Below are 25,958 nucleotides of genomic sequence, written 5' to 3'. Positions count from 1 at the left end.
TAATAATAATACATGTTATTTATATAGAGGTTTTCCTGGTGCTCATAGCGCTTTACAAGCAAGTAAAGAAAAATAACAAAAGTAAAAAAGTGCTAAGCTAGGTGGAATAGAGACTAGGGGTGAAGCAACATGAACAATCAGGATTTGATCACATATTTATATGTGGATTTGAAATATCCCATTTATCCACAGTGCTTATAAAGTAATGACCTGAGTTTTGTACTGCCCTGAATAAAACACTGTAACCAAATTTAGTACAGACTGTGAGAAACATTATAAATCCTGCATATAGATGAGCTGTGATGTTTGAATACTACTTGGACCCCAAAGCAGAGACTTACAAAAATAAAGTTTCAATGTGTTTAATAAAAGGAAGGTAGTCCAAGGCAGGTACTGACGACAGGGAGCTGGCTGGCTGCAGTAAGTCCAAAAACAAAGCTGAGGGAAAACGTTCCCGACAAAAACTCAAAAAAAGCTCCTCAAAAAACTGTGAAGTCAACAAAACAGACTCCAGGCTGCAGAAAGGCACTCCGGACCGTGGGACAGCATGTAATTCTCTGGCAGAGAAGTGAGGTGAGGGCCAGGCTCTTAAAGACCCTGTGAAGTGTGCACCTGTGCATGATCTGTTATGCTAATACGTATAGTAATGAGCAAAATTGTCCATTGGAACCCATATCAAAAAATGTTGGAATAGCAACGAATTTGACTAGTTTTGAATTTGCCGGGGAAATCTGCAGTCGACCTTCGCCTTCGTGGGCGTGGCTTGCGATCTACTGCGTGACGTCATGAGATGGACGCCGCCGCACTGTTTACATTCACCACCGTTCGTTTTTTCTCTTTTTCAAAGTCGAATTTCTCAACGTTTTTGAGCTAGTATTTTCCTGGAAAGTGTGTCGGAGTCGACTGGAAGTGATTGCCAATCGAGAAAACCTGACAATGGAGGCGACAGTGAAGAAAGAGGGATGAAAAACACAGGGGAAACGATGCATTGCCGCTGGCTGTAGTAATGTCAAGTCTGCCGAAGTGGCGATGTTTCTGTTCCCAAAAGATGAAGGTGAGCCTGGCTGGTGTCATTGTTTCGTAGATTATTTGATTGATCATGATAAATAAAGGCCACTGGTCGATTCGAGAGAGAGAGAGAGAGAAAGAGAAACTGAGAGAGTTACAGGGTTGTCGTTAGCATCTGGTGCTAGCTCGGAGCTAACGGAGATTAGCTGTTTCAACAATAAGGAGAGGGAGAGTGCTCTCCTGTGGGACTGAGAGAGATAACGTCAGCTCAGGGAGGTAAACTGTAGCCTAAGTTATCTCAGTGGGTTTGGTCATCTATGTAAACAAATATTTCCATCTATGTAATATTAGTTGTATACAATAGGTTAAGAAATCCTTCCAATGTTTTTTGATTATTGAAATATATGTTTCATATGAGTGTTGAGAGCTGTATCCATAAATCTCTTAATGTTGCCCTCAAAGTGCACCAAATTGATCACTTTCCTCATCTATCCTGTCCGAAAAGCTGTCCAAATCAATCATTTCTCTCACACTAGTATCACTTTCCAAAGTCTCCGCCATGTTTACAATCGCAACTGGGTACATCTTGTGACGTCACAGCCACTATCGTCTGCAACTTCCGTTAGGCTCAGACGGCAAAATTAATAATTCATTAATTATGAATTATTAAAACATATTTTAGCCATGAACAGGCACAATGATATGTAAGGAATGAAACTGCCATTTCATTTTGGTGCAAAAACATGCACTTCACTGGGTCTTTAAAGAGCAGGTTGATCATGTGAGTGGGGACAGGTGTGCCTCATCTGCAGCCAGGAGTATACCAGCCACGCCCCCTGTCACACACCAGCCCTGCAGAGACGGCGAGACAGAGTAGTTAGGGGTAAAAGGAGCAAACAACAAGTAAAACACAACAACAAAAACCCCAAGCATAACATAACATGAGCTCTAATCAGCTTAAATAAATGGCAACACCTGTTTGGGTGAAGTGAGGGAATATGGGGTTTTAAAATAAATAGTCAATGACAAAACATATTTTACTCCATTGAAAAAGGATTTAAATCAGCAATGCTATATTTAATTAGCAAAGCTTATTTTCGCTGTTCAGAATTCTTGTTTTGTAAAAGCATGGTGGACATTATGTCTGTCAAAAAAAAAAAGGTTTTCCACATTTCATAAAATGTACAAACGGCACTTATAATGGCTGCCACCAGGGGGTCACTCAAAGTTTGAGGGAAAAAGGATTTTTTTTTTAAATGTTATTAATAACTGCATATCTATCAATCTATGTGTCCTTTGATGCCAATCTTTTCATATTTTTTGTTTTTGAATCACACGACCACCCTTCAAGCCAATCAGAATCGAGCTGCCGCTACTGAGAGTGAAAATCTGCTCAGCTTTTGGAGCAAGTGAGAGCTAATGAATGTTTCGCTCTGCAGCTGGATGAGAGGACGGATGTAGCAAATGTCGCAGAATTGCTTGCATACATCATATTTATTTCAGTAGAAAACTTTGTTGAGGAAATATTATGTTGCAAAGCACTGGAAGGGAAGAGACACATGAAGAGACATTTTCCAAGTTTTAGATGAGTACATCATCTCAAACGGACTTGACTGGTCTCGTTGTGTGGGTGTGTGTTCAGATGGAGCAGTGGGGCTATGACAGGCAAAAAAAGTGGAGTGACAGCTTCGATCAGGCAGAAGGCCCCAAATGTAGTGGCAACGCACTGCATGTTCCATCGGGAGGCACTTGTAGACATAATAAAAAAAAAAAAATTGCAACAGGGGGGTCCCCGCCAGAGGATAATGCTATATGGGGGTCCTTGGCATGGCAAAGTTTGGAAACCCCTGGATAGAGGACATGGAAAGGAGAGGTGGAGTGCATGACATTGATGGCAGATTGGGATGTTTTAAGACAGGTTGTTATGTCATCAGAGTGCCCCAACGGCCCTTGGGCTACGGGAGCGACCTCACCTAATCTGGGTTGCGGTCGAATAGTCCATTTAGCTTAGGAACCTTCCTAATCGAGTGACATGACCCTGAAGTACGTCAGTGGCAGCCATGATAAGTGCCGTTTGAATTCTTTCAATTAAAAGGAAAGGAGGTTTCAAACTTCCTTTAGCTTAGGAACCACTGGACCTTCCTTACGAAAGGAGAGGAGAAAAGGCTGCCCCACAATGCCTTGCGGCCGCAGCATTTGCCTTCACACAAAAGTCGGTCGTTCACGGAAACAATCGATTATGACAGAGAAATTATATCATGAAAGTTACGGTACTTATTAAGCTTTTTGAAATGTATGTATAAGTTGCCAACGTGCTTTGTTTTGAAAGTTCATCAGTATTATAATCAAAAGGAGAAATATGAACGTTATTTTTTTAATCAAATAATCAAATAAAGTCAACATTTCACAGTCTTTACTGAGCTGTGTGTTTGTTCAACTTTTAAAACATGTTTGAATGTTGATATACACAGTGATATATGTTAATTAAGGACTAACATTTATAATAGCATCAGGGGCATGCTGCAGAGTCTCAAAATGAGTTTAAAGTAGCCCATCTTTCTTATTACATCCATGTTGTAGTGCGCTGTATAGAAAACTGCAATTTCCATAGTTTCCCCACAGCGCATCATAAACACGTTGGATAGTGAAAGTGCAGTCGGATTCTCTAAAGTACTGCAGTCTCTTCTCCTAAATCCTTTTGAATTCTATCCAATCCCTTAACCCCATGACGTTTCACACAGAGGTCAAGGGATAGACGATAGGGATAGATGTTAGGAGCTGATTTTTGGACTATTCGACCCCAACCCTGATCTTCCAATGCCGGGGTCTTGGTGCTGTGCATACAGATTCACTGATGTGCTTCTCAATCTGTGGTTTACCTGCTATGATAAGTTAGAATGTCTCATGTATACACTGGGCTGATTAGTGCCGTGTACAGACTGCAAATCCCCACTAACCTAATTTAGACTTTATCCCAGCAAATACCACATAATAACAACAACTGCTTAACACATCGGTCTGGATCAAGAATGGCCATGCCCATTGTGTAATATTTACCACATACAGCAAGCCAGAAGTTATAGCAAAAGGAACCCAAACAGGTTATTTTCGCTATAATACCAGCCTGCCACGTACAACCCAATTTATTATATGGTTACTCTCTAATTTAATCATTAAGTTGACACAACAAATTGATTTAAACTAGGGCCGGGACTCGATTAAAAAAATGAATCTAATTAATTACAGGCTTTGTAATTAATTAATCGCAATTAATCGCATTTTTAATCACATAAATATTTGACCTGAGAACAGTGAGAAGCAATTTTTTTCACATGGATTTTAGTATACCATTGAATAATGACTGAATACATAAGCTTAAGCAACAAAACATTGTTTATTTTTTTCAAGGATGTACTTAACCAAGACCAACAGAAAAGTGCAATTTTTGCCATAAAGTGTAGCAATAGCATATTTAGGAATATAGTACATTTCAGAGATTCAGGTAGCCTATAGGTAGGTAGACCTTCTGTAAACTATAACACTTTGTTTTTTAAGTAAAACACAATACTTTCAAGTACATTCAGAACATTGGAAACCCTGACTATTAGAGAACATCTCTCTGTTGCTTCAGAGGCCATAACAGACTTTGTTGATTTACCAATAGTTGATTTAAAAAATCTAATCAATTTCAGTCCAACTCTCTCAATAACCTTGGCCAAAACAATAAACAGTTCAACATAAAGTGCCAGTTGCTCCAACAACGTAATAAATAGTTCAACATAAAGTGTACCATTTAAAATAAAATAAAAAAGTGCCAGTGATTGACCTCAATCCCTCCTATTCTTCCAATATCCTGATGAAAAATAAAATCTCTCTTTTGCATAGGCCACTGTTTGATCAACGCGAATTGGGTGTGGGTCCTTGTACTCCGAGTCGGGCTAACGTCCACGCTAGCTTCCACGCTAGCTGCTATAGGTTTTGTATTGAGGTGATACTTGAGGCTTGATGTGCTGCGGTGATACGCAAATTCCTTTTAGCATAATTTGCAAACAACCGTGCTCTTATTGACGCTTCCATCCGTCCGTTTTTTAAAACAAAATGTCCCATCCACGGGGCCAACCAAAGCGGTCTCATCAGCTTGTTTGTTCATGTTTGACTATTGTTCACTGTGGTTTGTTGTTGTTTGAAGTCATGAACGTTAATTGGTGCTCCAGTATAATCGGTACCCCTGAAACTCATCCAGTGAGAAACGTTCCGTGGTGCAAAAATAAGTGCGATTAAAATGCGTTAATTTTTTTAACGCGTTAATTTTTGTGTAATTAATTAATCTTAATTAACGCGTTAAAGTCCCGGCCCTAATTTAAACACAATATTTTCATGGTTAAGCCGAGCAGGTAAGACCCAATTGCAGGACAGACAATGGTTAAAACTGAAAAATAACTTTATTTCCAGGCTAACACATGAAACATTAAACAGAACTCACTTCCTTAACCAGTGATGCAAACACAGGTATGGTGAAAAAAGAGAGAACTATTCGGAGCAGAAAGAAACAGCGTAATATACAATCTGACAAAGGCCTGTGCTATAATGCTTCAATTAACTGGCTATTCTTTATAATATACTCAGATCAATAGGAGACAGAGATGTTAAGTTATAACTCAAGGGCTTTTATTATTATTTACAGCAGGGGTGGGGAACCTTTTTCCTTTCAATTTTTACAACATCCTCCGAGGTCCGTACAAATTATTGAACTCAACCTCTGCTTACATTTTTTTAAATCACCGACAAATCATTTGTCCTGTCTTTCATGCTGTGCAAAGAAAAAGCAACCTCTTAATCCAGATATTTTACCATGACTTGCGCATGCATGCGCACGGTGTGGCATGACCACCAAAACAGAAAGAAATGGACACAAGATGTGTGCTAATGTATTTAGTATCCATGTGAACACGATTTAAGTGGGGGGGACCTAACCTTCTCTAGGGGGGTCTGGGGGCATGCTCCCCCGGCAAGATTAAAAAATATATAAGCAAAACGCTTCCCAGCTGAAAAACATTTTAAATAGCGCATTTCAAATCAGAATAACTCAGTGTGCATCCAGACTCGGTGAGGACACTATCGATACTGACTCAGCAATCACTGTAAGTTATATTCTTGTTTAAATAGACTTCTCTGTTTCATTTATTCTACTCTGTATAATTGTTCTGTAGTTATTGTAGCTAAAACGGCGATTTCTGAGAGATTTTAAAATCTCAGATCTGCTCAACTCCAGGCGTAACTCAGGTCTCAGTGAGTCACGCCCCTCAAGTGTGCATTACAATAGGTAGGAAGACTCTGCTGATTGCGTGAAGTGCAAAACGCTTCCCAGCTGAAAAACATTTTAAATAGCGCATTTCAAATCAGAATAACTCAGTGTGCATCCAGACTCGGTGAGGACACTATCGATACTGACTCAGCAATCACTGTAAGTTATATTCTTGTTTAAATAGACTTCTCTGTTTCATTTATTCTACTCTGTATAATTGTTCTGTAGTTATTGTAGCTAAAACAGCGATTTCTGAGAGATTTTAAAATCTCAGATCTGCTCAACTCCAGGCGTAACTCAGGTCTCAGTGAGTCACGCCCCTCAAGTGTGCATTACAATAGGTAGGAAGACTCTGCTGTCGCCCATCAGCAGAAAATAGTTAACTAATTACAGGGGCGTGCCCCCAAAGCTGTGAGAACTGAGCAATCAGGTATCCATCTTAGGTTGCGTTTTCCTGGAGCGTCAGCTTCAGCGTCAGCCAGACGAAGACTGACAAAGACATTAAGAGTCCTGTGGGAGTAAGACTGACAAAGACATTAAGAGTCCTGTGGGAGTCACGTGGGAGGCAAAGAGGAGGCAAATCCTACTCTGATTGCGCCAAGTATCGCTGGTGTTATTTAGTTTTATTCAATTCTCTTGGGTTCTCTAGCCCCTCATGCTATAATCATGTGTATTTTCTGCATTCCTGTTCATGTGTCTTCTCGCAATTATCACTGGCCCCGTGTTTCTCCTAATCGATCTTACCGGCCTGCTCTCGTCTATCCCACATGCTCCACTGAGATCCAACATCTCGTTTCAGGGGGCCTGTGGAACTGCCAGTCAGCTGTCCCTAAGGCTGACTTCATCTCTGGCTACGCTTCCCTGCAGTCTCTGGATTTCCTTGCTCTCACGGAGACCTGGATCACTCCATCCAACACATCCACCCCAGCAGCTCTCTCCATAGCATATTCCTTCTCCCATACACCCAGACCCTCTGGCAGAGGAGGTGGCACTGGTCTCCTGCTCTCTCCCAAATGGAGCTTTTCCCTCTTCAAGCTACCTAATTTCACTCCTTCCACCTTTGAATTCCATGCCGTCACAGTAACCCATCCTATACAATTAACCATTGTTGTTCTCTACCGTCCACCAGGCGCCTTGGGGGACTTCTTGGAGGAGTTAGATAATCTCCTCTCACACATCCCTGAAACTGGCCCTCCCGCTGTACTTCTCGGAGATTTCAACCTCCAGACAGGGAAGATATCTGAACTAACATCTCTGTTAACCACCTTTGCTTTCTCACTGTCTCCATCCCCACCAACTCATAAAGCTGGCAATGTCCTTGATCTCATATTCTCAAGGAACTGCTCTACTTCTAACCTCTCTGTAAACCCGCTCCACACATCCGATCACTTCTTCATTTCATTCTCTCTACCCCTTTCCAAACATAACAACCTAATCTCTTCTAACTCTGCTCCTGTCCGCCGTAACCTCCGTTCCCTCTCCCCCTCTACCTTTGCCTCATCGGTGCTCTCAGCCCTCCCTTCCTCTGACTCGTTCCAACTCCTGCCTCCAAACACTGCTGCAAAAACTCTCCTCTCGACTCTCTCATCCTCTCTGGACTTTCTCTGTCCTCTCACATCGCGGCCGGCTCGTCAGTCCCCTCCTGCTCCCTGGCTAAATGATGCACTGCGTGCTAATAGAACCATCCTTCGGGCAGCAGAGCGGAAATGGTGGAAATCCAAACACCATGACGACCTCCTAACCTATCAGGCTCTCCTCTCCTCTTTCTCTGCTTCCATCTCTCAGGCAAAAAGCACTTTCTTTCAAGATAAGATCCAATCTTCCTATTCCAATCCCAAAAAACTATTTTCTATCTTCTCCACCCTCTTGGACCCCCCCAAAGCACCTCCCCCCTTCTCCCTTCTGTCAAGCGACTTTGTTAACCACTTTGAAAAAAAGGTTGATGATATTCGCTCTTCTTTTTCTGACTCACCTTTACTCACCGCTGGGTCACCAGACCCTCCCTTCACCCACACACTGACCTCCTTCTCCCCTCTCTCTCCAAGTGAGGTTCTTACCCTCGTTACCTCTGCCCGTCCTACCACCTGTTCTCTGGACCCTATCCCCTCAAACCTCCTTCAGACTATCGCTCCTGATATTCTACCATTTCTCACCCATTTCATCAACACTTCTCTAACTTCTGGTCACTTTCCAAACAGTCTCAAGGAGGCAAGAGTAAACCCTCTCCTTAAGAAACCCACTCTCAATCCGTCTGATGTTATTAACTACAGGCCCGTCTCTCTCCTCCCGTTCCTGTCTAAAACACTTGAACGCGCTGTCTTTAAACAACTCTCCTGTTATCTCCATCAGAACAACCTTCTGGATCCGCACCAGTCTGGTTTCAAGGCAGGTCACTCAACAGAAACTGCTCTCCTTGCTGTCTCTGACAAACTGCACACTGCTAAAGCAGCCTCCCTCTCCTCTGTCATCATCCTTCTGGACCTGTCTGCTGCATTCGACACGGTGAACCATCGGATCCTCCTTCGCACTGTCCAAGAACTTGGAGTTTCAGGCACTGCACTTTCCCTCCTCACCTCATACCTCAACGACCGCACCTACAGGGTTACTTGGAGAGGGTCCGAGTCCGACCCTTGTCAATTAACTACAGGGGTCCCTCAGGGCTCGGTTCTTGGTCCCCTCCTCTTCTCCCTGTACACAAACTCGCTCGGGTCTGTCATTAGCCCGCATGGTTTTTCATACCACTGCTACGCTGACGACACCCAACTAATTCTGTCCTTTCCCCGCTCAGAGACCCAGGTCGTCGCACGCATCTCTGCTTGCCTAGCAGACATCTCTCGGTGGATGTCTGCTCATCACCTCAAGCTCAACCTTGACAAGACTGAACTGCTCTTCCTTCCGGGAAAATATTGTCCCACTCTTGACCTAACAATCAACATCGGCACCTCTGTTGTTTCCCCGACTCAGACTGCAAGGAATCTGGGTGTGGTCCTAGATAACAAACTGTCCTTCACTGCAAACATCGCTGCTACAACCCGCTGCTGCAGATACACGCTTTACAACATCAGGAGGATACGTCCCCAGCTGACCCAGACATCAGCGCAGATTCTGGTCCAGGCTCTCGTCATCTCACGCCTAGACTACTGCAACTCCCTCCTGGCTGGTCTACCTGCATGTGCCATCCGACCTCTGCAGCTCATCCAGAATGCAGCGGCTCGTCTGGTCTTCAACCTTCCCAAATTCTCCCACACCACACCGCTCCTCCGCTCCCTTCACTGGCTTCCAGTAACTGCTAGAATCCACTTCAAGACACTGGTACTTGCGTACCATGCTGCGAATGGATCTGGCCCTTCCTACATCCAGGACATGGTTAAACCGTACACCCCAGCACGTGCACTCCGCTCTGCATCAGCCAAACAGCTCGCTGCACCCGCACTGCGAGGGGGACCCAAGTTCCCGTCAGCAAAAACACGTGGGTTTGCTATCCTGGCTCCAAAATGGTGGAATGAGCTCCCCATTGTAATCAGGACAGCAGATAGCTTACACATCTTCCGACGCAAACTGAAAACTCATCTCTTTAGACTCCACTTCGAGCGATAGAATTACTAACAAAGCACTTATATACTAATAAAGGGCTGGCTTTCTAAATGCCAGTTGAGTAGCACTTGAAATGTTTGGCTCTATGAAACCTGATGTACTTATATGATTCTGTTTTCTTAAAGGTTGTATCTTCCTGGTCGAATGCACTTATTGTAAGTCGCTTTGGATAAAAGCGTCAGCTAAATGCAATGTAATGTAATGTAATATATTTAAGTTAAAAGCATCAATCTGGTGCACTTTGAGAACATCATGAGGAGATCTATGGGTACATCTTTCAACACACATTGAAACAGAACTGTAAGCAGATTTTTCTTTTTGGATATTTTACAAATCACTCCCTTTTTAAACTCTATTCTTGTTATTTTTAACAACTTTTTTGTTACTGTCATATAGTATTTTATACCTGTTTTTCATTTAGTCTCTAATGTCTCATTAATAATTATAATGATCATATCAAGGTGTGCCTTAATCTCACTGAGCTGAGGTTATTTGAGCCTCTCAGGAGAGAGCTCTCTTCCACCTGGTTGTAGAAAGGCTCTTTAAATTCGTTAGCATAGCTAGCTAACCAGATGCTAATAACAACAGATCGCCACTGTGCTTACAACTAAAGACACAGCCAAGCAAACACTGCGGCATGTGTACGGCTCCTTATGGGTACTGCAATATTTGAAGAGCTGGAGCGGCGTTCCGGTGCTCTCCGTAAGCACTCAAGTCTAGTCTGCACTCCTTTCAGACGAGACATAACCACGTGAAGACACGTTACGCTCGTGTTGTGTTCAAGGAACCTGTCCTTGGCCAGGAAAAACAGGCACTCGCTTGTTTAATTATTTTGCGATCTAGATTTCTTCTTCTTTTTTGAAGTGGGAAGTTGTCCGTCAGTCGGACGGACTAATGGACGGACTAACGGACGGACTAACGGACCCCCACCCCCCCCCCAAACGAAAACTCTTCGGTTCTCCACGAATTACACAAGTCACCCAAAGCAGCGTTAAAAAAGCGGGAGGCGCCGAAAAGCGACTAATTTGCATCACTGCTTAACACAGCTGGGCAATGCAGGAGAAACACAATACACCAGGTGAACAGAATCAGTACACAGACAGAAGGGAAAACACAGGGACAGAAGGCAATCAAAGACAGGGGGTGTTTTATTATTTCACCTTTCAAAATGAAACACAGAATATCACAGACAGATCGTGACAGATTCACTGTCTTTTTAAGCCTTTGTTTTGCTACAGCAAAATAAAAGTATGTTATACTTTAAAGCAGGGGTCGGCAACAGGCGGTCCGGATCCGGACCCAGACCTATACGGACCAGGGTTTCCGCTCTGATTTTTTCTCGCCGGTCAAATGTCCGGACAGAATTTATTTGAAAGTTACCGCTCATGTTTCAGTAATAATAATAAGAATAATAAGAATAATAATAATAAGAATTGTGTAGCAGAGTTTCCGTTAGCAGGTAATTACCGGACTATGATCGGATATGCTGATGTTTAAAACTCAGTTAATGGGAGTCATTTTTATATTGCTTCAGTTTATAATCTTAACAGATCGAAAAATTCAGATTCATTTTTCAATAAATGATTCCACAAACAACAAACATCATAATTATTACATTCAAACAAACTACTTGTAGTAGATAAAGTACATTATTCAAAAGTTTACATTAACTTTGAATAATAACACGGGAGAAACGGATCCTCTCTTTTCCTCTCTCCCTCCCTCTGTTACGATCACTGTTTAGATCGCGGAAAGAGGTTGGACCCAAAATGCAGACTACAAAAAGATAAAGATCTATAAACAAAAGCGAGCTTTATTCTTAAAAAGCTGATCAACAAAAAACATGGCAAGGATAATCCATAGGTCACACGAGGAAGATTACATACCCAAAAAACGATCGTGACCAACATGAAGGGAGACAGGAAAAACAAACAATGAACCGACACCGAACACAGGAAGATACAAGACTAAATACAGGGAGGGGTAATCACGAGACGAGAAACAGCCGGGCAGGGAAGGAGAAACACAAGGGCAACAGGTGAACACAATCAGACACACCAGGGAAACTAACGACAGGGAGGAAAACACAGGGAGAAGGACCAGACAAGAAACAAGGAGGAAAATATGACAGGGAGAACAGAACAGCAAAATAACCCCACCATTAGACACAACAAAACTCAAACCCTGACACCCTCTCTCTCTCATGCAGCGCGCTAAACAGTGGGCGGGGCTTCAGGCAATTATGCAGCAGCACAATTCATACAGTGATGCAATTCAAAGTGCTTTACAGGATCAAACAGAGAAAACACAATACATTGAGAAGAAATACAAAATAATTAAAAGAAAGAAAACTATGTTTTCAGTCCGCTGTATAGAAAACTGTAGTTTCCATAGTTTCCTCACAGCAGCAGACGCACATTTATGACGTCCGCTGGCGCACCATAAACACGTCGGATAGTGAAAGTGCAGTCGGATTCTCTAAATTACCGCAGTCTCCTCTCCTAAGTCCTTTTGAATTCTCCTATCCACTATCCCTTAACCCCGTGACGTTTCACTCAGAGGTCAAGGAATAGACGATAGGGTTAGACGTTAGGAGCTGATTTTTGGATTATCCGACCGCAACCAGGGACTGCAATATAAGAGCTAAGCTATTTTTATCTCTATTTTATTTTTAAATGCAGCCAGAGAGGAACATTACACATATCCACAGTATTTTAGTGTATATCTGTATAGTTCAAAGTTCATTGACAATAAATATTGTTATTTTTGAATTGTACTTTCTTTATTTGATTGGCAGTCAGTTGTTGATTCAACCCGATATCACGGCAAAACGTGAACATGTGACGGTTTACCATGCTGGGAGACGTGAAGATGTCACGATTTCCCTTTTTCACGATTTTCCCTTCAAACGTGACAGTTACACGGTGTTGTTACCCCATGTAAACCAGTGGGGAAATAACCGGAAATGCCAAGCAAATGCTACGCCGATGGTCGGTTGTTATTGTCAATATTAAAATAATAATGATTTATTTTTTTAATAGTCACACTCGATTACGCCAATTTTCTTGTTGCCCCAGCTGGTCGACACCTCTTTTAGCAGAAACAAAGGCTACATTAATGTATTAAATCAATGTTAATCCATGCGTGTGGATGTGGAATTAACGGACGTGACGTTGTGCGATTGAGTTGCCAGGCAACAACTTCAGCTCATGTTACTTTACAAACTCTTCAACTACAACCGTAGTTATATTTAAAACATGTTAGAAGGCCTCACAAAATACTTTAATGCAAATTAAAATGTAAATGTGGAGGAATGTGTGTATAATCATGCATCATAGACCGGATGTGAGAGGACGCTGGCGTCGTTTGCTCGCCGCTTCTCTGTCTGGAATTTTTTTTACTCTTTTCTACTCTTTCCTCAACATTTCTTAGCAGCTTTTTGGCCGACCAGTCCAGTTAAGATCTATGTCAATCTTACACTGCCTGAATCAATGAGATGTGTCCGTGTTTTCCTACCTGAAAACACCGGCTCCGTTTCGCCGCTCCACCTGCTCTCCTTCTGATCCTCCCGGCTTCACCTGCCTAGCTCCTCCAACGCTGCCTCCACCCCATTCCCGGACTTCTCAAAACGTGTCCTGCCTTTGGCTGGCCTGGACCCCTCTTCCGTGGACTACTTGGAGCTAGCTGCCTGCACCTCTGCAGTCATCAAGCTGCAGGATACCCGCTAGCTGCTAATGCTAGCGGCTGCCCGGCTCACCTGTCCACTCAACGCTCCGTCTCTCCTGCCTGGCATGGCATTGAGGTACTCCGCTGCGAGACTTCTACAACTCAACAACCATTCCACACCGTTATGCATCTCTGTCATCAAAAACCACAAACTTCTAAAACGAACCAGATACATCCATAGAGGCTCCGGTCGCAAGTTTGTTTACTTTCACACAGGTCACTCCATCCCCGTATTCTGGTCAGCTGAGCGCACACCCACCTTTCGACTACGTCATCACAACAATACAGACGAGCGCGCCCCCTGTCTGCAAGCCCTGGCAATGACACCTGAGTCAATCCTCACAACACAAAGCAATATGAAGCTCACTCTGTTTAATACCCGGTCCCTCAACAATAAAAGTCACATTCTCAACGAATTCATTCTGGACAATAAACTGGACTTTCTCTGTCTGACAGAAACCTGGCAACAACCTCTGGATTATCTCTCACTCAACCTCACTACACCCAATGGATACTCCTACATAAATAAGCCACGCTCGGAGGGCCGAGGTGGTGGAATTGCCGTAATACACCGACAGGACATTAAAACCAGCCTCATCCCCATCTCATCTGCTCCTTCATTTGAACACCTGGCTTTTAAACTCTCTGGTCACACACAGTCAGTCCTGGCAGTTGTCTACCGCCCTCCCAAACCAAACCCATCATTCCTCTCTGATTTCTCTGAATTTCTGACCAAGCTCTGTTCTCTCTCCACCTCAGTCCTCCTACTTGGTGATTTCAACATCCACATGGACTCCACTGACTCTACAATAACTACAGACTTCACGGACATGCTTAACTGCTTCAACCTCATTCAACATGTCAACTTTCCGACCCATAACCGTGGCCACATTCTGGACCTTGTTTGCTCGACTGGACTAAACCTTCACCATCTGTCTGGCTCAGACCTCTTCCTCTCCGACCACTTAGCCATCACCATGACCATCAACATTCCCACCCCACCACCAAAGCAAAAACGCAAAATCAACTTCCGTAAATTAAGCTCTGTCTCAGCTACCTTGCTCTCATCCTCCCTCTCTGAAAAAATATCCACCACTCCCTTTGTGGACCTCCATAGCCCCTCTGATCTCACTGACTACTACAACAACATTCTGTCCTCCTGCCTTGACCAACTTGCACCCATAAAAACCAAAACAGTTTCCTTCACCCACTCTGCTCCTAGGTTCACCCCTGAACTCCGTCTGATGAAAACCCGTGCCCGGCAACTTGAAAGACTCCACAATAAAACAGGTCTCACAATTCATTCTCAAACCTACAAAGACCACCTACAGCAATATAAAGATGCCCTCTTCCATGCCCGCACCACTTACTACTCTCAGTTAATCCACTCTGGCTCCGGAAACCCCAAAACACTCTTCTCCACAATAAACAAACTCCTCAGCCCCCTGGACACCACCACTCAGTCATTCACAGTAGACAAATGCAGCTCTTTTCTCAAAATTTTTCAAAGCAAAATAGACAACATTTACAGCAGCTTAACCACTACCACACCAGCTCTCCCTCAAGCCACCTGCCCCCCCTTATCCTGCCAACCCCTGTCCCAGTTCTCCTCTGTCTCCCCTACTGACCTCTCTGATCTCCTCACAGGAATGAAAACTGCCACCTGCACCCTGGACCCCATCCCCTCCAGCTTTGTTAAGGCCTGCCTTCCTACTCTCTCTTCACTCATCACTACAGCAATCAACTCCTCCCTGTCTTCTGGCACCGTCCCACCGTCCCTCAAAATAGCTGCTATCACCCCTATTCTGAAAAAACCCGGACTAAACCCTGACAACCCTAATAACTTCAGACCAATCTCGAACCTACCCTTTCTGTCAAAAGTTCTGGAACGCGCTGTAGCATCACAACTTAAGCATCATCTCTCTGCTAATAACCTCTATGAAACTTTTCAATCCGGATTCCGCTCAAACCACAGTACCGAAACCGCACTCCTCAAAATTACAAATGACCTTCTCCTCTCCTCCGATGCTGGTAACCTCAACCTCCTCATCCTCCTTGACCTCAGCGCTGCCTTCGACACCATTAATCACTCCATCCTCCTCACCCGTCTTGAAACCACCTTCAACATCACCGGCACTGCCCTCTCTTGGTTCACTTCATACCTCTCTGACAGAAACCAGTTCATCTACATCAATAAATGCAAATCCCCCACCGCTCCTCTCCCCCAAGATGTCCCTCAAGGCTCAGTTCTCGGCCCCCTCCTCTTCATTCTCTACCTGCTTCCCCTTGGTCACATAATCCGCCGTCATGGACTTCAATTCCACTGCTTTGCCGACGACATCCAGCTTCTCATCTCCACCAAGTCCATCTCCACTGCTACCCACTCCATCCTGACAAACTGCATCACTGAAATAAAATCCTGGCTCCAACTTAACTTCCTGAAACTCAACTGCGATAAATCTGAAATAATAATCATTGGACAAAAGAAGCTCACCACACCTATCCATAACTTCACCCTCAACATAGACGGCTTCCCAGTTCAAACCTCCCCTCACATCCGGAACCTAGGCATCATATTTGACCAAACCCTCTCCTACAACAGATACATCAAACAGATCACAAAGACAGCCTTCTTCCACCTCAAAAACATCGCCCGTCTACGTCCATCCCTCTCTCCCACTGCTGCCGAAACCCTCATCCACGCCTTCATCACCTCCCGTCTGGACTATTGCAATAGCCTCCTCTATGGTTCACCTGCAAAAATCCTCAACAAACTTCAATATATCCAGAACTCCGCCGCCCGTCTACTCACCCACACCCGAATCCGTGAACACATTACACCCGTCCTCATCAAGCTCCACTGGCTCCCCATCCCCCAGAGAATTCAGTACAAGATCCTCCTGATGACGTACAAAGCCCTCCATAACCTGGCCCCATCCTACCTGACTGACCTCCTCCACAGACACACTCCCACTCGCTCCCTCCGCTCTGCCACTGCCAACCTCCTGTCCCTCCCCACCCGGACCAACCTCAAGTCTTGGGGCGACAGAGCCTTCTCCGTTGCTGCACCCACCCTCTGGAACTCACTACCCCAATCCATCAGAGATTCTTCCTCCCTCACAGCATTCAAAACATCACTCAAAACCCACCTGTTCAACACTGCATTCAACCGCTGACCACCCCACTCCCCCCGTATTTTTTCTGTTTTGTTTATCTCTTTTTGTATTTCTTTGTCTTTTTTTTGTTGTGTTTTCTTAAATTCTCTGTCAAAGCGTCTTTGAGTTTCATGAAAAGCGCTATAAAAGTCCCATGTATTATTATTATTATTATTATAACAAAATACATCGGTGATAAACGAAACCGGAAACTGACGTAGACAAGATCCTCAGCTCGATGATTTGATGGTTTAGCCGCAATGCATGCTGGGATTTGGTGTTTATGTGATGTGAAATCTGAAAACGTTTTTTAAAAATAAACTAATACTTTATTCCGAGTGTGCTTGCTTTTCTCTTTGAAAGTCATCATATAAAGGCACTGTAATACACGGTTCGGCTGCATTAAATATTACATATCTGCCGTAGTTCTCTATTTATAGAGCCCTGCTGAGAAGACTTCTAGACAAACAGGAAGAACTGCCGCCAAAACTGAAAACGTAACATGGATCATAAATATATAAGCAATTAAACAACATCTTACATTTATGTTCACACAATACGTCTCTTTGCAATATCAACACTAATTCGGCTGACTTTTATATTTGATCCAATTGGTAGATAGGCTGTATTTACACCATAACGGTGCAGAGCTAATAGGTACGTTGTCGGTACAGCAGAAAAAATTATCACAAAACATAAAATATATATATATTTTTTTAATTATTATTAAACTGTGAATAATGTATTTACTCAAATAAATACAAAATATAATAAAATAAACATTAAGGTGCAGCATTTCGATGAACTGACATAATCTGTATTTGAACTTTACTGTACTAGTACTCACAAAACATAAACTATTAGTTTTGGGTTTTTAATTATTATTAAACTGTGAATATTCACTCAAATAAATACAAAATATAATACATTACACATTAAGGTGCAGCATTTTGATGAACTGAAATAATCTGTATTTGAACTGTACTGTACTAGTACCTAAGCAGCCAGTTTGACATTATGACTTGCTTGTGATTGTATTTTCATGTTTTTTTAAAGAAAAATTAACTTGTCCACATTGCTTGCCGAAAGGGCAGATCTGCTGGCACTAACAATATCTCCTGCTGTGGATAACACCCTCTCGCTAGGGACAGAGGTAACAGATGCAGCCAGGTAGCGCTTTGCTAACATGGCAACATAAGGATATTTGGCGTTTGTAATAGCTTTGCCTCGGTCTGAACTTTTTCCAAGTGGTGGAGGCTTAAATGCGAGTGGGAGTTGGGTTTGCACTTCAGTCTTTTTTCTTTTGGTACCGGTGATATTCACGTTCGGGTGATGCCTTTTCAAATGAGTGTGCAAGTTTGATGTATTGCCAGCCGCGTAGCCAATTTTAGTTGAACAATGCCGACAAACAGCTTTGGCTCGGTCCACCTGTCTTTGTCCGTCATCCTTTTACGTAACTGCGAAACCAAAATGTTCCCAAACCGGAGACTTCAATGATGCTGGAGGACTTTCGAGCTCAACTTTATCTGCGTTCGCCACTTCGACAGTTCCTCAAATTACTGACAAAATGTTTACTCATCCCTGTGACCAGCTCTCATAGTATGCCTCTCGTCCAATGAAATGACTTGCTCGCTCTATAGAGTGGCGAAGTCCCTCCCCTTCCGGTGGACCTCCATGGGACCTTATTTTGGAAAAATTATGTATTGAAGTCAATGGAGAGAGAAAGATTATCTTTCGATCCCGTTGGAATTGTGCCACAAATTACATATATGATGTTTGTCAATTTAAAAGATACTTTTGCAAGTAGAAAAAAAAAAGATGTGTCGTAAAACTGTGAAGTAACACATTTGTTTGTGTGAAACGCTGAATTAACAACATCTCCGGTCTAGCAGAACAACACACGTCACCAAGATGGCCGTCACTACTGTCTTGTCAACAAAAGGATTGACTACCCTCACTATCACCACAATGAAACACGTCCAGAAGAATGTCATGCAAAGCTGCCTGCCTGCCTGCCTTCCTTTGATTCTCTCTGAACTGCCTGGTCTTTTTAATGTTTAATGTCAACCATTTTTGCAGATAGCGTGAAGTAGAAAAGATCGCAGATGCTAATGTAGCGTTAGCATGTCTCCCCCGGGCTTAAATTGTGTATTATAGACCAGAGTCCTGCATCGGGTGACCCGCAAAAAAGGTGATTCGCGGGTGGTATTTTCTCAAACACTTTTTTCCAGGTTCGGTTCTGGGTAAAACAAAGATGATGCGGGTCGGGTCGTGGGTGTTGCATAATAAATATATTTAAATAATAATAATTTAGTTTAATGTTTAAATCCTCAGACCTCTCCCCCGCGGGACCTTGCATAATCATAACCTCTGCAGCGCATCAATCTGCTTCTGAGCGCGCCACATTCTGAATGGCTGAGGTGAAGCTCTCTAGCGGAGAATACAGCATTTTCCAACACTTCCTCAAGAGCGAAATCCAACGTCTGGGAGGCTTTTGGTGTCCTCCTAGATGGAGAAAATAACCAACATCCCACGCTTTTTAAGAGAAATATGGAACTGCGTGTGTTAATAATTGCACGTTTTCACTGCTCATATATATATGCGGGTTCGGGTCGGGTTGCGGATCCTGTGCCGACGGGTCGGGTCGGGTTGCGGAACTAATTGTTAATATGTGCGGGTAGCGGGGCGGGTTCGGTATTGCACGTCGTGGGTGCGGGGCGGGAGCGGGTCTTGAAAATCAGATCCGTGCAGGACTCTGTTATAGACAGGGGTGCAGTGGGGAAAAAAAGTATTTAGTCAGCCACCAATTGTGCAAGTTCTCCCACTTAAAAATATGAGAGAGGCCTTTCATTTTCAACTATGAGAGACAAAATGAAAAAAGAATATCAAGAAAATCACATTGTCTGATTTAAAAAAAAATGATTAGCAAATTACGGTGGAAAATAAGTATTTGGTCACCTACAAACAAACAAAATGTCTAGCTCTCACAGACCTGTAACTTCTTCTTTAAGAGCCTCCTCTGTCCTCCACTTGTTAACTGTATTAATGGCACCTGTTTGAACTCGTTATCAGTATAAAAAAAACCTGTCCACAACCTCAAACAGTCACACTCCAAACTCCACTATGGCCAAGACCAAAGAGCTGTCAAAGGACACCAGAAACAAAATTGTAGACCTGCACCAGGCTGGGAAGACTGAATCTGCAATAGGTAAGCAGCTTGGTGTGAAGATATCAACTGTGGGAGCAATTATTAGAAAATGGAAGACATACAAGACCACTGATAATCTCCCTCGATCTGGGGCTCCACTCAAGATCTCACCCTGTGGGATCGAAATGATCACAAGAACGGTGAACAAAAATCCCAGAACCACACGGGGGGACCTAGTCAATGACCTGCAGAGAGCTGGGACCAAAGTAACAAAGGCTACCATCAGTAACACACTACGCCGCCAGGGACTAAAATCCTGCAGTGCCAGACGTGTCCCTCTGCTTAAGCCAGTACATGTCCAGGCCCGTCTGAAGTTTGCTAGAGAGCATTTAGATTATCCAGAAGAGGATTGGGAGAATGTCATATGGTCAGATGAAACCAAAATAGACTAGACGTGTTTGGAGGAGAAAGAATGCTGAGTTGCATCCAAAGAACACCATACCTACTGTGAAACATGGGGGTGGAAACATCATGCTTTGGGGCTGTTTTCCTGCAAAGGGACCAGGACGACTGATCCGTGTAAAGGAACGAATGAATGGGGCCATGTATCGTGAAATTTTGAGTGACAACCTCCTTCCATCAGCAAGGGCATTGAAGATGAAACGTAGCTGGGTCTTTCAGCATGACAATGATCCCAAACACACCGCCCGGGCAACGAAGGAGTGGCTTCGTAAGAAGCATTTCAAGGTCCTGGAGTGGCCTAGCCAGTCTCCAGATCTCCACCCCATAGAAAATCTTTGGAGGGAGTTGAAAGTCCGTGTTGCCCAGTGACAGCCCCAAAACATCACTGCTCTAGAGGAGATCTGCATGGAGGAATGGGCCAAAATACCAGCAACAGTGTGTGAAAACCTTGTGAAGACTTACAGAAAACGTTTGACCTCTGTCATTGCCAACAAAGGGTATATAGCAAAGTATTGAGATTAACTTTTGTTATTGACCAAATACTTATTTTCCACCATAATTTGCAAATATATTCTTTACAAATCAGACAATGTGATTTTCTGGATTTTTTTTCTTCTCATTTTGTCTCTCATAGTTGAGGTATACCTAGGATGAAAATTACAGGCCTCTATCATCTTTTTAAGTGGGAGAACTTGCACTATTGGTGGCTGACTAAATACTTTTTTTTCCCCACTGTAACTGGTACGCATGAAAATAATAAAAAATGAAATAAAACTATTGTTTTATTGTCACACATGTACAGCACATGCAGTGAAGTTTTGACTCTCTTTTCCTCCGTACCCACATCTCTAAAAACGGGGGTACAACGGAGCTGATCAAGACTTGCGTCCGATATGACGTAATATCGGAAATGTGGGCTTACACCCACGGTTCTATCAGAACAAATGCGTGACGTGTTTTGGGCTTAATATGGTATTTTTTATCTCAAAGTGTGCCTGCATGCTCAAAAGGGGGCGGGGCCAGCAGAGAATCAGCCGTTCTCTAGCAGGGCTCAAACAGAGGATATGAGGGATGTCTAAAATACATGATCTATTTAGTATTTTGATCATGTTTTTTTATTTTTTTTTATACATCTGATAATATACCCATAATATATGCCTAAAAATAGTATGATAGGAGATCTTTAAGTCGAGAGACCATGCACTACAGTCAGTGGGGGCTGGTCGAAAATATTTGTGGTGGGGCTATGGAAATGGTGACAACCATACTAGGGCATTTAAAATCAAGAGACTAAATACGAACATTGTGTGTGTGTGTGTGTGTGTGTGTGTGTGTGTGTGTGTGTGTGTGTGTGTGTGTGTGTGTGTGTGTGTGTGTGTGTGTGTGTGTGTGTGTGTGTGTGTGTGTGTGTGTGTGTGTGTGTGTGTGTGTGTGTCAGTGTGTCATACTTGTCAACCCTCCCGATTTTCGCGGGAAACTCCCGCATTTCTCCCGATTTCTGACAAAATCAGATTTACTCACGACTGTTTCCACTCGGACTTTAATACAGCTAAACCATTGTTTGGTTTCCATGGTAGCGCGTCTCTTTAGCAGCCTGCGCAACTCAAAGTCTGAGAGGGTGAGGAAGATGAAAACTGAACAATTCGACAACTCGACCCTCTGATCGCTCCTTTCCTGTAAAATACAGGTCCAGCCCACACATATGCTCCATGGTGCCACAGGCATTGCCTTTACAACTACAATAAGCATGTAAATGTTAATCTACAGCTCCGGCGATCCACTAGCACCAGAGTCTACACCTGCAGACAACTACTGTAGCGTCACCTTGGATACGAGTCTAAACAACTCACAGACACACAGGCCAGGGCGCTGAAAGGGCGCCCTTTGAGCATCAGATCTGACGACGCTGATTGGCTGAAATTATGTTTCAGCGGCATAGTTTACAGATAGCAACAGTCAGCCTGTTGGCTGCAGCTGCTCTGGCCGCCCGGACGAGAGAGGGTAATGATACACGCTGTGGCCAGCCAGGAAACATGTGACTTATCAGTAACTTTAGACATCGAAAAACAATTTTAAACGAGATTTTATTGTAGATTATACATTTTACTGATACCAACTATATAATATTTACCTTGTTCTTTAAAAAAAAAAAAAAAAAAAAAAAAATACTTTTTGGAAATATATTTTTTTATTTATTTTTTATTTTGAATGACAATCAAACATGTGGGAAGAGGGGGGCGGCGCCCCTAGTGCCCCTATGGGCCGGCCACCACTGACTACAGTCTTCCAGAATTTCTGGTTGCTCATGGCTGTTCCGAGATATTGAGACTGAAACCTGTGAAAGTTAGCTTTCGACCCTTCCAAGGTTTTTTGAGGATAAAATCTGTAATAAGTTCCCATTTAGCATGGAAACAGAAGCCAGAAAAATTAGACCACTGTTGAATTTGGCAATTACTGAGATGCGGGATGTTGCCATATCACTAATGTTAGGTTGGTTGATGTTCTAAGATAGATTGAGACAATGCTATCATAGCCACATATTGGTTGGGGGTAAAGTGACGCTCTACCTTTTTAAAATTGTTCACTTCCAGCCCCAATGTCATTGACCAACCAGTAGATTTCAGGACTGCAACAAGAAAGAAGAAGAAGAAGAAGACTTTTTGACTTTTGCAAAAACACTTTATTTACATACGATCAATTATACATTCTTCAAATAAAGTGCTTCATTGCGCAATAAAAAAAACGGATCACTTAAAATAATACATTAAAACCTATGTCTTAAAAAACTGTGCAAATTGCAAATCCTCATCCACAACAGAACACACAATATCATTATAACACCAACGCTGTTTAACACTAGAACCGCCAGAGGTCGCTGTATACCTAAAACCGCCAACGGGTAAAATGTACCCGCTATTGATTTGCAAGGTACAATGTTATTTTATTTATCATACAGAACAGTGAGTTTTGATCGCACAGGGATGACATGTATACCAATACAATCTGTGGACTCTCAGCTTTTCATATGACATAGTTTGTGCAGATAGCATGAAGTATAAAATATCGCTATAAGTGCTGATTTAAACGCTTGGTGTTAGACTTGCGTTTTGTTTAGGTACAAATCTCTCAATCTCTCTCTATCCATCTATAACTATCTATCGATCCATCTGTAATGTTCTGTTCTATGGACATATTGTCTACATAAACAGACGACGCGGACTACTTCTCTCATTCCGAGTGTCCATCTTTATTCAAGTGGCACGTAACCTGCACACATGCATTACGTCCTCAATGTGAGCTCAGTCATCCAAGATCTTGTATTCTCCAAGATGTTACACTATCTATAACTATATATATATATATCTCTCTTTCTCTATCTATCTATCTATCAATATATCTATCTATCTCTCTCTATCTATCTCTCTATCTATAAGGAACCGCAGTAGACAAAATGCGTTGCTATAGCAACACGTCATGTTTACGCTGCATTTTCTATGAGGTAAATATTACCCGCTGGCGGGTATGGGTATAAATGGCAATTTATTTGGCGATTTTTTTCAATCTGACTTCCTATTGACAATTTTTAACAACAGAGGGTGCTATATAACACACTTTCAGTAAAAGTCACAGACTGGGAGACTTTAATATTTTATGGAAAAAAAGTTACATACAATAAAAAAACAGCTGCGGGTAAAATGTACCCGTTGGCGGTTCTAGTGTTAAAAGCGTCCAAGTCCCCAATGTGCTTATAAAAACAATGCTCTAGCCAGAGTCTGGCTCTGATGTTACACAGCCAGATCGCTTTTGCCTCTTCCCCTTTCTTATTTTCAACCCTGTTTTTCCTGCTTAAACAAATGGCCATTTTTGCTTCGCCAGAGAGGTAATTCAGGAAGTGCCACTTTTCCTTGCTTGTCTTTTTATATGGAGCCCCCATGATAAAAACACTCTCGGTAAAAGCTATACTAAAAAGACAAAAAAACAATGTTAAAAGAGAGAAGAAACCCGTGACTCTCTTGCACTCTGTAAAAACATGGAAAACAGTCTCTCTAAAACCACAAAATGGACACTTGTTAAAAACAGCAGGATTAATAATGGAGATAAAAGAATTACAGGCGATGGCACCATGTACAATTTTCCATTGGAGGTCGGCAATACGTTTTTTAATGGGAGGTTTGTATAAAATCCTCCACTGTGGGCCTGGTCCGCCTCCTGCACTCAGTCTGGTGCTCCACACAGTGGAGGCCCTGTCCTTCAGCACACTTTTGTTGGTCGTCTTTACAATGTTCATGTAGTGTTTTCTTGTCAACTTTGTGGATAGTCATTTGTCCTTGGTTTGCGACCTTGAGCAGAGGGCCGGTCAGTTCTCCGAGCCCTGGGCTCACGTAGATCTCAGGGAAGGGGTCTGCTGGGTCCGGCTTGGCTCTTCCCTGTCCGTAGCTCCTTAAAAGTATTTTGTCATCAGGGGAGAGGATCTGGCTCCAGAGTTGCAGGATCCTCTCGGCCACCCTGACAGAGTGCAGGAAGAACTGGTAGACCGTCACTCCACTCACCGACAGCGAGGGCCTCACTTTTCCTCCAATTCACCCTCGCTGCGGATGCTGAACTAAAATCCCTCACGATGTTAACTAAAATGTCTGTATCTTTTTGTTCTCTAATAAAAATGATGTAATCCGCATATGCTGATAAAACCATGCCTCCACTAAAACCAGGTAAAAACAGTCCTTGCAGTTTGGAGCGTATTTTGTTGAGGAGGGGTTCTAAGGAGAGTGCATAGAGCATGCCAGACCGAGCCCTGCCGGACCCCTCTACACACTCTAAAAGGAGCACACAGCCCACCGTTGAACTTCAGTACACTCTCAATCTTACATCTCGATTTAGGTGGACATTGTCCACCATGGACCTGCCGGGCACACAGTAGGTCTGGTCCCGGTGGATGACCTGCTCCACAGCCCTCACCAGCCTGGTCGCCAAAGCCTTGGACAGAAGTTTGTAATCCACACACAGCAGAGACACAGGGCGCCAGTTTTTGATGTCCTGCTGGTTTCCTTTTTTTGGTAGAAGCGTGATCACCGCTCTCCTGCAGGACATCGGCATAGAGCCAGAGGCCAGACTTTCATTAAAAACGTCTAAAAGGTCATGTGACAAGACGTCCCATTAGGCTTTATAAAACTCTACAGAGAGGCCATCGATACCAGGAGCCCGCCGTCCCTGCATGCCTTGCAGGGCGGTCTGCAGCTCCTGGATCGTTAACGGCCCTTCGAGCTGTGAGTTGGTTTACTTCGCAGCAGAACCCCTCTGACAGAGTTTCCCCCTCCTCACACTCGCTTGTGTAGAGGGTGGAATAAAAGCTCACAGCTCGCCTCCTGATCTGGCTTGGCTCTGTTATTTCCTGCCCTGTGTCTGACAGCAGTGAGTGGATCACTCGCCTCTGCCCATTATTTTTCTCCAGGCCGAAGAAGAAGTTAGTGGGAACATCCATATCACTGGTGTTGAGAAACCGGGATCTGACTAGTGCACCCTGAACTTTAACGTCCAGCAGGTTGGCTAAGGCCATTTTTTT

The 25,958-nt window shown here is 43.3% G+C and overlaps 1 protein-coding gene across 7 annotated transcripts in view; it reads left to right on the top strand.

The window, feature by feature from the left end:
• Window positions 1-664: 664 nt before the first annotated feature.
• LOC307039402 (uncharacterized protein) overlaps window positions 665-25,958 on the top strand; it is a 96,338-nt gene continuing 71,044 nt past the window's right edge. For 6 of the 7 annotated variants that reach the window (XM_079681447.1, XM_079681443.1, XM_079681444.1 and 3 more), the window contains exon 1: window positions 665-1,054. In XM_079681447.1, the coding sequence (XP_079537573.1) occupies window positions 1,030-1,054 (25 nt within the window). In that variant the 5' untranslated portion in view covers window positions 665-1,029. The remainder of the gene's footprint in view (window positions 1,055-25,958) is intronic. The other variant, XM_079681445.1, reaches the window with a different exon arrangement.

This window comes from Notothenia rossii, assembly GCF_949606895.1.
Source record: "Notothenia rossii genome assembly, chromosome: 1".
Taxonomy (NCBI): domain Eukaryota; kingdom Metazoa; phylum Chordata; class Actinopteri; order Perciformes; family Nototheniidae; genus Notothenia; species Notothenia rossii.
The sequence above is the reverse complement of the archived record's forward strand: the minus strand, read 5'-3'. Positions and strand labels throughout refer to the sequence as shown.